Source organism: Podarcis raffonei, chromosome 2, assembly GCF_027172205.1.
Source record: "Podarcis raffonei isolate rPodRaf1 chromosome 2, rPodRaf1.pri, whole genome shotgun sequence".
NCBI classification, from domain to species: domain Eukaryota; kingdom Metazoa; phylum Chordata; class Lepidosauria; order Squamata; family Lacertidae; genus Podarcis; species Podarcis raffonei.
In genome coordinates this window covers 82619486-82631892 of record NC_070603.1, presented here as the reverse complement: position 1 = coordinate 82631892, position 12407 = coordinate 82619486, and the positions used below count along the sequence as shown (strand labels likewise).

Sequence of the window (12407 nt, the reverse complement as noted above, 5' to 3'; positions counted from 1 at the left end):
GCATCATTTATCATAAATTGCAAACAGTTTTATCTACAACACATCAACGAAGACACAGTGTTGATGAAAATGAGAAGAAAATGACAGTGTGGCATACTACGTTTAATCAAAGTGGCAGGAAGGCTGATCATTCCCCCAATACCTGTATTCTAAAGCTCCATCTTTTTACATTTGCTGCTGTACTGTGTCAAAATCAGACACACTGTCAAATTAAAAATGGGCAAACATTCACTAGTCTGATTTAGAATTAAGAAAAAAAGAAATCAGCATTAACTGTGTGTGTGTGTGTGTGTGTGTGTGTGTATAAAGGTTAGTCTGTTTCCCCCAATTAGTTCTGAATCAGGCTGAAAGGAGTCTTCACACATTCAGGGTTATCAGTAAGCTTATAGGTTCACTGTGTCTCCCTGTTTTCACCCGTGTAAAATGTTTTGGAGGCATAAAATACATTCTTTTGCACAGAGGCTTGCTTCATGGCTAGGTTAAATCAAACACCTGCTAGAAAATTGTGATTTTAATATACTTTATTTAAAAAGTACACAGTTTTAAACCGTTTTCCATGGAACAAAGCAGAAAATAATGACCATCTGTTTCTATCTACTGAAGTCCTGTTCTTGATGAATTGTGACTATTGTATGGCAAATCCATCTTTGCATGATGCACCAAAAAAAGATAAATCTCTCCCTCTCTCTCTCTTTTTTTACATAATTTGGAGAGTTTATATCATCCCACCATTTAAAATCATGAAATGCTGATGTTTTGACTATAGTTTCATGTCTTCTAAGTTGCACCTTTTCTCAGTTCACAGTTTATCCATGTATTGTTTAGCATGCCAAGTGATTGCTTCTCAGTCAGTGTCACCTTGAGAAAACGGCCAGAAGCAGAGGAAGCGCAAGAAGAGCAGGCTTAGCACTCAGGCCTAAAACACCACCACATTCTCTGGCATTCTCCTGAAAAACAAACCCACAATAAGTGAAGCGGGAGAAAAGCAGAGTGTTACAATCGTTCAAGCCAATATTTACCAACACACACATTTTAATAACACATTATTAACGTTCTAAGCTAAGTGGAATGTGACCCTTACAGCTTTCCTTAACCCTTTTTAAGGTTAGAAATCATGAGTGTAGATCTGTCCACAGGCAAAAACAGGAAGCACACGGTCCCCTCTTCGCTCACCAAATGACTAATCTGGTAACAGGGGAAGGAAGCAATATGAATAACCACCAAGGCATTAGGCTCTGCACACCCCAGCACACTCTCTTTTCTTTTTGGACCCCTGCCACCAAAATCATTGAATGGGGTGAGAAAAATTTGCTTGGGGAGCCAGATCAGGGCCCTAAATGGGGGCTTAGCCACCCCTGTTTAAGAAAGAAATGTGGGGAAGTCCTTCTTGTGTATACCGAGTCTGCGATAACGATGAAGCACCCTAGCAGAAAACAAAGGCAGTGGGAGATGCAGAAAAGGAACAAATACACTTTCATTCATTCTTAACACACCTTTTCAATGTAAACTAAAACACATACCTCAGGATGAAATCCATGGCAAGACTCTGGACGTCTTCTAATCTTGTGGGATTTTAAGCGTTCACATTTTAGGGATTCATTATGTTCTCAGAAGTTAAGGATATGCCTTAAAAATCAGGATTTATCAAGCTCAAAGAAACTCCCAAACCCCTCTAGTCCAATGCCTGTCACAAAACAGGAGCATCTACTTGCACCTCCCCACAGGTGCCAACTCCCTGGGGCCCTGGGTGCCCAGGCACCCACATATTTCAGTGCCAGGGCCATACATGTTGCATGACACCCACGGCCCCGGGTACCCACAGTCTTGGGGCCAAGCAGGCACTCCTGTTTGGTGCAGAGGTGTAACCCAACTGGACTATCAGATTTGCCACCCTTCCCAGGACCCTACTATTAAAATAGATTATCTAATCTAGCATGCTATCAAATGAAACCTCATCACTTCTGCTACAAAGAAAATATAAAATAAATTCACCAAATAAAGGTACTGTATAGTTTTATAATCTCTCTCATTTCCCCCCCCCCTTTTTTTTTTTTGCATTCTGGACTTGTTTGTCTTCCCAAGAGCATCACTGATGCAAGTGCTTACCAAGAGAACTGGCCACAGCCCCAAGTTTGCCACTGCCGCTGCCGCTGCTGCAGAGAGACTATGGCTGTGGCAAACCTGCTATTGTTGAATTCACAAGTGCTCAAGATTTGGCTTTCTTGGTGATGGAATTGCATTTGTGTGGCGGCAGGGAGGTTATATGCAGTCAATTAGCAAACCAATTACCACTTTACTAAAAAGTTCATATTTGCATTGCTTGTCTGAGGTCGTGTCTGCATCAAGTAAAAGGATATACCTTATTTCTATTGGTTCCATGGTAATTGGCAAAACAGACTCGCAGTCACATTCATTACTTACTACCACCATGAAGAGATTGCTGTTTTGAATTTGCTGGATAACGAAGGACCTGTGAAAATAGAGTCAATTCAAATATCAGCCAAAGAATCACAGAGGAAACAATCCTGCATATGTATGTTTACTCAGAAGTAAGCCCTACTGTGTTCAAAAATGCTTACTACCAGTTGTGTGTACAGTGGTACCTCGGGTTAAGTACTTAATTCGTTCCGGAGGTCCGTTCTTAACCTGAAACTGTTCTTAACCTGAAGCACCACTTTAGCTAATGGGGCCTCCTGCTGCCGCCATGCCGCTAGAGCATGATTTCTGTTCTCATCCTGAAGCAAAGTCCTTAACCTGAAGCACTATTTCTGGGTTAGCGGAGTCTGTAACCTGAAGCGTATGTAACCTGAGGTACCACTGTACACAGATTTCCAGCCTTGATTTCTAAGGTACCAATAAAGATTAAGACTTTCTTGACCACTGGAAGCTCAGCGGCAGTGTCAGGACTGGTCGTTGTCCTCTTCAGATCACCACACAAACGCTTCTTGTTCTTTTATAACTTTTTATTGTGTATTAACAAAATAATCTTATAAACAGTTCTTAACTATTATTCCTCAGAGTCACTTCTTTCAGATACCTTCTGAGCTCTGCTTCTCCGTGACCAGCCACCCTCAAAATGGCGAAGGCGCCTTTTCCTTCGCTTTCCCGCTCTTTTTTCTAACCTCCTGGCTAGAGCTGGCCTGTATCTCCCCTCCTCCCAATCTGAGCTAGAACTTAACCCTTGCCTTTCCTGTGAACAGCCGGTCCCTCCCTGTTGTTCCTCTTGCTCCCTTCTATTAGATTCACTGCTCTCCTTCCCCCCTTGGGGAATGGTTTCTCCCTCCGATAAACTGAAAACTTCTAACTCTTCCCTGACAGGCAGAGCATCTGATTTGCCTGCAAAAGGTCACAGGTTCAATCCCTGGCATCTCCAGGTAAATTGTCCTCGGTCTGCAACTCTGGACAGCCTTTGCCAGTCAGTGTAAATAATACTGAGGTCACTTATGTGTCACTTATGACCATTATTACCAGAAGACAGCAGATTTTTTTTTTTAAAAAAAGTCAGATCAGAAGAATCTTTATTTGCAGCAGCCACTAGCCATGGCAATAAAATAAAATAAGTTTTTACCTCTATCTTCAGTACATTTTAACTATACAAAATACATTTTGGAGGTTTACATGAATAATCAAATAACAGATCTTATTCTAATTGCCCCTGCTAAAATTGTTGCAGTTTTTGCTGTCACCTGATTATCTTGATCTGCTAGAAGAAAGGACACAGTAGCAATGGTTGAGTGACCCAGCATGGACAGTATAAAGAGTGCAAGCCAGAAGCACATGGGCCACTGACTCAATACTGCCATCTCCACATGGACATAACTGTTTTTCCAGCTGAATTTTTTGAAATCGACCCTCAAGTATAGCCGATGGTAGTGGCGCCCGCCCTGTGGAACACCCTCCCATCAGATGTCAAGGAAATAAACAACTATCTGACTTATAGAAGACATCTGAAGGCAGCCCTGTTTAGGGAAGTTTTTAATGTTTGGTGTTCTATTGTGCTTTTAATTCTGTGGGGAGCCACCCAGAGTGGCTGGGGAAACAAAGCCAGATGGGCAGAGTATGTGTGTGTGTGTAATATTCAATCTTGCATATGTGAAAGCGCATCTGTATTGTGGTATTGTTAAGTTTTGCAAATATTGCAAATAGGGTGCCAATGTGTCAAAATGGAAAATATTCATACCATGGACAAAATTTCCTAATCGTGGCCAAATTATTCTGTCACTCAATATCATATAGGCAAGGTCAAATTAGATTATTTGTTTTACTGAAGCAAAGTGTTAATAACTGTTGTGATAAACCAGAAAAGTAAACTTTTGGTTGACAATTTTAGTCCAAGTGCTCTCATGACAATCTTGCGATACTAAAGGTAGTAGGCCAGTGGGATTTAAATTTAGCCAAAACCAGTAATTAAATGTCCTACACCAAATCTGTAATTCAACAGAGGAGAGATTAGCCTCCAAGTGCAATGAAGCATTTGGAACATAGGATGGAACAGAAAAGAATTGCCTTAGGAACTTAGACTGAACAGCTTCTGTAGATCCAAGGTGAGCGCCTGTCCAAATCTGAGCCCCATATAATAACACTGCTAGGGGTTTAGCTTTAAACACTTCAAGTGCTGATGGTATGTGCTTGCCACCTTTTGTACGAAAAAAGCTGTCAGAATTTTGGCTATTTGAGATGCTTTTTCCTTTGCATATTTCTGATGTGCTCCCCATGACCCTAATGACTGAAAAATAAGGCCGAGCTATTTAAAGACTTGTTCGATCAACTGATTATCCATATACCATCTATGGGCCCTATAGTTTCTTGAAAACACCATGACTTTAGTTTTCTTGTATTTCACAACCAGCTGTTCTCTTTGGGAGTATCCTGAGAATGCCTTCATCAATCTTTTAGGCCCACTTTTGTTTGAGATAGAAGTACCGCATCATCTGTGTATAATAACATTGAGATGGCTTTTGTGGCCCATTTAGGGGCGTAATACTTTGGGGATGTTAAACTCTGGATAATATCATTTATATATAAATTAAACAGTGCGGGAGCTAGGATACAACCTTGCTTAACTTCCTTTGTGGCTGGTACGGATCCTGTGAGTTGCCCATTTGTAGAGCAATGCACTTTCAGCACAGTGTTTTTATATAGACATTTAATCAAGAACAATAATCTTTTATCTATACTTGAAGAGTTGAATTATCGCACAGTCTTACTCGAGAGATTGAATCTAATGCAACTTTTAAAAATGTAAGTCAACAAAGTATTTTAAATTAATCCACAGATAACAGTATGTGCCGGGGGGAGGGGAGAAATTAAACATTGAAAGAACTGCTCATGCATGATGTAGAAATACCAGGAGCTTAGAAATTACATCTGATTTCAAAAGGCTCCTATAAAAGTCTATCCTTGCCCTGTCAAGAGAGGCGCATCCCAGTGTTCTCCTATCTCCCCACAGTGGTAACTGTGGTCAACCTCTATGCTAATCTTTACATCAGTTCAGTATAACATGCTGTGACATGTATTGCCACCAAATCCAGAATAGATGTTTTCAGTTTGGTGGTCTGGCAGGGAATGTCTGAAGTTAAGTGAGGACTTGACCATGTGTAGATGTGGACAAAAGCATATTTCCACTCAGACGTCTCTACTTAAAATACATATTGTCTTACTAAGAAAATGCTCTGCTTTTTCCAAAAATCACAGAAGATGGGGGGAGGGGGCAGACGTGAAAGGGAGGACGGCGTCTTTGAACCAATTCTGGGAATGAAACAACTGGGAAGTCTGCAATTAAAGTATCGTCAACAGAAAGATTAAATGCTGCTTGGTATTCTTCAAACCTACAGAACCTCCATTAAAGTTACACTTACCCCTATCTGTAGTATGAGAGCTTTGTGATGATAAACACAATGTGCATTTTACAGTATCTCTCACACACAGGGTTTGAACTTTCTACAGAAACCTCCAAGCAGCTGGACCATGTAGGGAGGCTGACATCACTGCAGCGGAGCATCTGTGGCTTTGTGTGTGGGAGAGAAGGGGCCAATAAAAAGGAAAAAGGAGGGAAATTCTTTCACAGAAAATAACAGCTACATTTTTATATATGGTGCTATCTCAGAAAGTTATAAATATATCGGGTCTCGAGGGGAATAAAATGCAATTCCCGTTTATCCATTTCAAGAACTGAAACAACCCAAATCCTACATGTTGTGCAATATTATATAGGGATTGTATGTGTAAAATTAGCTTAGGAGAAGCCTGAAAGGAGATACTCTGTAGTGTTGACACAATTGCTGTTTGCCTTGAATCGCTCATGGGATTTTTTTTTAAAGAGGGTTTGGTGTGGGGAGGGCTGCCATGTTGAGGTCTGACTACAGTACGGTATTGTGCAGACTGCCCCACGCATGGAAATACTGCCAGAGGACATTCAAAGCATGGGAGGAAATGTAACATGACAGACATTGGTGGGCTGACACACAGTCTCACATCGTGCATGCTGAGGATGTACTGTAGTAGCTTTCGTGCTAGAAAACATTAAAGCCTTCCCTAGAGCTTCACCTACCTCACAGAACCAGCATAAAAAAACCAGGCTTTAAGGTGGCAGTTAAGTGTGCATTAGATGTTATTGTTAAAGGGGAAGGATTTCTGGCAATTACAGCAAGGAACCCACTTTCAGCAAGTTCTTGGTTTTCAAAGAGAGCTCACAAATATTTGAATCGGCACCTATGTGTGCAAGTTTTAACTGTGGGGAAAAACACCACAGAAACCAGCAGGAACACGGGGCACCTTGCTACGAAACATCTTGCCAGTTCATGTATTTCCCCAGCCAGATACCCAACAGCCAAAGAATTAATGGCTACTTCCCTATTTGGAACAATACAGCATTTAATGCAAAGACCGACATGAATGCCTCCCCCCTCCCTAATCCACCAAAAACTGATTGAGGTAACACGTTCATGTACTGACTCCTCGCATTCACAGCAAGTTTCAATTCAGCTGACAACACACTATGAAGAAGAAACCATCCCAGAGAGAGCCAAAGAAACCAGTCCAGCTTCAAGGTACATTTAGAAACAGATAATAAGCATCGTCATCACAAAAACAACATCTCACCTCTTCCAACCTCTCGTATGTTTCACTAAAATAAATCTTCCCATACTGCTATTCAAGCTTCAAACATTATACCTCTGGAGATCAGGTAACCTTCATTGGCTCCAGCTGACCCCAGTTAGCACTCCATGGACTAGAATGGATCAGATTTCTAGAACTGGGCTGGCAGGTCATTAGCATCAGAGCTGAACCATTTTCAAGTCCTTTCAGGGCTACCCCATCCTACTATGACAAAGCTCTCTGTGTACAATAAATAGACCACACACAGACCACGTGCTGTCTGTAGAAACTGCAGATAAAACTTTTTGGATTTCCTCAAGTCACTCTTATCACAAAGTTTTCATGTGTGCATAATTTAACAAAGTATTGGCTGCTTCCCCATTCCCAGAGCCTAATCTCGACACAAAGCTGCAATGGTGAATTTGTATAAACGCCCAGGCAGTTCCACGCTGGGTCATAAGCAAAGGATTAGGTTGTCACTGTCAGATGAGGATGAAAGACGTGGCTGGAGTAGTGCTCTGTCTCTAATCTCTGATGTGCAATTCATCAGAGGAATTTATGCTGCCTTTCTGCTCGGTAGAACAGCAGGTCACATTATTCACAAATATGCAGTGGGTTTCCCATTCAGTAGATTGACTTCAAACAGTTATGATGCCTGGGAAAAAATTACTGAGATATGCCACATGGTATGCTTTCTGATGCAATTCAGGCAAGTTCTCAAATGCATGTTTTTACTATAAAGGGTGAAACCCACAGACTGGAACTGGGAGTTCTAGCTTCTGGGCATGACTGGACTCCTCAATGACAACACTCATGGCAACCAAGGCTGGGTCCTTAAAAGAGTCCAGAGCCATGTGAAATGAAATAGTTTTTTCTAGTGTGGCTTTCTGCATCGCTGCACCATTGTGGTGGAATTGTAGTACAGTGGTACCTCGGGTTACATACGCTTCAGGTTACATACGCTTCAGGTTACAGACTCCGCTAACCCAGAAATAGTGCTTCAGGTTAAGAACTTTGCTTCAGGATGAGAACAGAAATTGTGCTCCGGCGGTGCGGCAGCAGCAGGAGGCCCCATTAGCTAAAGTGGTGCTTCAGGTTAAGAACAGATTCAGGTTAAGAATGGACCTCCGGAACGAATTAAGTACTTAACCCGAGGTACCACTGTAGTAGCAGCTAGTTGGTTATTACCCAAATGTCTCCAAGTGACCTACAACACACACATCATTAGTGCAAGCTCTGAAGCCTGCCAGATTGAATGATCCTCTCTTCTCCTCCCCTTGGCACTGCTGTGGGGGGTTATTCTAACACCCTTAGCCAATTTTGGGAGTGTAGGGAGGGCGCAGGGGGAAGAGAGGTGGAAAGCTCCATTGCTTGTACTGACAGGCACATTAAGTGAATCCCACCCATTTTGCCATAAAAACAAAGTGAAACAACTCCCACAACAGCCATTGCGAGCTTAGCAGCACACTAATAACAAAACAACATCTATCAAAAGTCTGGGTGGGGAGGAGTTGGCACCAAAACAAAGGCACTGAATGTGTCAGGCAGACTTCGCAGGGGAAAGCATTCCACATAACACGAGCCATCACTGAAAAGGCCCTTGTCACTACCCTCCAAGACTGCCTCAGTGGTGGAACTTGGAGACAGGCCTCAGAAGAAGAGCTAAGAGGCATTCCAGAAGGTACCGGGGTCCTGAGCCATAAACAGCTTCAAAGGTCAAAACCAGCACTTTGAATTGTAATAGAATTGGTGTTATACGATTGCTTAACTTTAACCTGTTGATTGTCAGGCAGCTGCATTCTGCATTAATTGAAGCCTCTAAATCATTTTCAAAGGCAGCCCCATGTACAGTGCATCACAAGAGTCCAATCCATTCATTAGGTTACCAGAAGATATATTACTGTAGCCAAGTCATCCCTGTCCAGATAGTGCCTAAGCTGATGGAAGGCACTCTGAACCATCAAGCTGCACCTGATGAAATTCTGCTTTCTATGCAGCACTTAAAGGTATATGAGCCTTCTTATGGCTTGTAAATTACACTCAGTGCATGAGTAGTGCCTTCTCACTGTGCCCTTGTAACAGCACTCCTTAGGCGATAAAGCAGAGGCAAAGGGGAAGAGAAATATAGGTCACAATCATTCTTCTTAATGCCCTACCTGCATAGTGGTTTTGGCTAACACCTGGAAGGTGCTCTGAGCAATCTACAGATGCCTACAAAGAAACCTACTATTAAGGGAAAGGGATTGGAGAAGCGATGGCGCCTGGTGGTCTCCCAAAGCCATAACCCTTGTTCAAGCTGGTTTAAAAAGAAAAATGCATTTTTGTGGCTGCAGCATGAACTAAATTAGACTAAAACTAGGTTGTGGGGAAACCAGTCTTTTCAAATCATTTAGAAAGGTTTATACTTATGGCCTATCCTCAATTCTTTGATTTTTAGGGCAGGTAAAGTTATTCTCTAATCTTTTGTTTCCATTTTCAGGTGGAAGCGAAGATGAGACAGTGGCACCCAAATCCACTGACAGTAAGCTCTAATTTGAACCTAAGGCAAGCAACCTAACTATGGATTACATTGGATCTATGCAGTCAACAAATACAGTTGCAACTTTGGTGAAACTTGTAAAAATACAGCAGAAAAATGAAAAGCAGAAGGGATCTCATTGCAATGGCTGCAAGGGACCTTTTTTAATATAAACACACACACACACACACACACACACACACAAAAACAAAACAAAACCCTGCATTAAAAAGTGCTCTGCTTTCAAAGGATTCTTCGAATCTTGGATTTTAAGGTACCCTCAGGATTTCAATGGAGAGTGTGTTCTGAATCACCTGCTGAGCTAAGGTGACATTTATGTCACTAGCGATATGGGAGCTGCAGCTCAGGGGAAGATAAAGGTTTCTTTTATTGAGCTCAACAACTGGTCTAAAAATCAAATGAAGGTCTAATGTTGAATATTTATGGTGAATGTTTCATGTTTAAACAAGAGAGCTCTTTTGAAGTGAAGTGACGTAAATCAAGAATTTGAGCCGTTGCCTTTTACAACACTGTCGTCGTCAGCATCATCACCAACTGCCATTTGAGGTAAGGTAATGCCACAATAGATAGCAGCAGCATGCGAGGAACCTTTTCTTTTGAAGCCATAATTCAAGAGCCTTCTTAATTATCTCCACTTGTTTGAGATTACTGCTGAATTTAAACCAAAGTATTTCCTGTGCAGAAAACTTCCTAAAAACAAAAAAAGGCCTCAAGACTTCAATTTTCTTCATAAAAAGCAATGTGGAAGGAAGGGGGAGATAAATCACTCAAAAGAAAGGAAAAACAAATACTAGATTGCTAGCAGCCCATCCATTAGCACAGGGTTATGTTCAGGACCCCAATCTTCTCTCTCCCAGTGGAGAACCACTCCAAGAGGCCACTGATTTTGGTGGTAGTGGTGGCAAAAAGAAAACAAATTTAAAGTTTAGGGAAGTTTAAAGTTTAAGTGTTTGATGTTTTATCGTGTTTTTAATATTCTCTTGGGAGCCGCCCAGAGTGCCTGGGGAAACCCAGCCAGATGGGCAGTGTATTATTATTATTATTATTATTATTATTATTATTATTATTAATAGAGACACATTGCTGGGGCATATGGAGCCCAGCACCCTGATCAGGAGGCAAAGCCTCCCCTTGCTGGTCCTCAGTCTGATCATTTGATGTGCAGAGAGGTGATGAGGGAGGGCATAAAGAGAACCATACTTTTAAAGCATAAAAAAAAACCTGGCCAACAATTGGTTTTGCTGAAAAGTTTATTTTGGAAATAGTTGAATAGCTGTGCATTTTGATACGCCCTTGGTCATGTGAGCCTTTTCTCTAATTGGACAATCCCCCCTTTTTTGGGACACACATACCCACAGACCACAAATGCGGCCTTTATATTTAGAAGTGAACTTGTGCGGGTGCCTTTCACTATGGCAGGCTGAGGGAGATGGAGGGCCCTTGGACTGCAGAGAGCCAAAGGAGGGGTATGCAGTACCCGAAGAACAAGCCTTGACAAAGGAGAGGCACCAGAGCCAAGGTAGGCTGCCCAGAGGGAAAGAGAGGGCCTCTGAGTCTTGACACTCATGGCGCCACTGCTTCTGCAGCACAAGCAAGGGAAGAAACCTTCTCGCACGCGCCATGACAAGGTCGTATTTGAGAAAGACCCTTTTCAGCAGTAACAGTCACTCTTGCCACAGCTAAAGACGGCAAAGCAAGGCCTTCCCTGCTCTTGCAAAGCACCAGAATCCCCCATCATATCCAGGGATCAGCAAACTTTTTCAGCAGGGGGCCAGTCTACTGTCCCTGAGACTTTGTGGGGGGCCAGACTATATTTTTTTTGGGGAAATGAACATATTCCTGTGCCCCACAAATAACCCAAAGATGCATTTTAAATAAAAGCACACATTCTACTCATGTAAACACACAAGGCAGGTCCCACAAATAACCTAGGGATGCATTTTAAATAAAAGGACACATTCTACTACTGTAAAAACACGCTGATTCCTGGACCATCCGCATCCGACGGCGAATGGGCCGGATCCGGCCCCCGGGCCTTAGTTTGCCTACCCATGATATGTACCCTTTAGGCCAGGATGACATATCACACTGGAAATATAGCACAATCAAGCAACAGCAGTCAGAAAACATTTTAGGTTTATGATTATCAATAAGCCAGGCATTATGACCAAACATGTATAGACGTGTGAAGGGCCTGTTTATTTCAGGGACACCTGAAGGCCTCTTGCTATGTATGCCAAGTCAGTTGCACAGATTTTTGGATTGTGACTTCAGTTGGAAAAAATGGCAGGGGCATCAAGAATATAACTTCAATCCCGATTAAACAATTTAAACCTGCAAAATCAACAATGAAGCTTTTTACCCCCAGGACATGAGTTCATTTTCAGAGGATCAGGATCCAAAGAACCAGTCAGCTAATATCATGAATCCAAGGGATATGTGTGTTTCAAAATGTGTGCGATCACACTGCTGTGGGGATAGGAAGGCCTAGTCTGTTATTTAAAAAAACCAAAAGCCCAATAGGGACTGTAGGCCTTGTGGGTAGCCCAAAGAAGGCTTCTAGATGGCCACAGTGGCTGAGAAACTGCAGGGCTCATTGACTTCCTTAGGTGCTATAGGTGCTGGGCACCTGTTAAAACAAAGGCCTTTTCCTACGGGGGCCAAGATAGGCAGCTAACTTTCAGGCATTCTATTTTAGCTTGCATTCTTTAGTGGTTACTATGGGATCTCATTTCATAGCTGTCACATTTTGATTTTTCCTATTGTTGGT

General features: G+C 42.2%; 1 protein-coding gene across 2 annotated transcripts in view; it reads right to left on the bottom strand.

Annotated features, from left to right (window-relative positions):
- Positions 1–503: 503 nt before the first annotated feature.
- The window catches only part of CACNA2D3 (calcium voltage-gated channel auxiliary subunit alpha2delta 3), a 486071-nt gene continuing 474167 nt past the window's right edge, over positions 504–12407 (bottom strand). For both annotated transcript variants that reach the window (XM_053377842.1, XM_053377843.1), the window contains 3 exons: positions 2358–2470; positions 1521–1603; positions 504–947 (listed from right to left, as the gene is read on the bottom strand). In XM_053377842.1, the coding sequence (XP_053233817.1) occupies positions 855–947; positions 1521–1603; positions 2358–2470 (289 nt within the window). In that variant the 3' untranslated portion in view covers positions 504–854. The remainder of the gene's footprint in view (positions 948–1520; positions 1604–2357; positions 2471–12407) is intronic.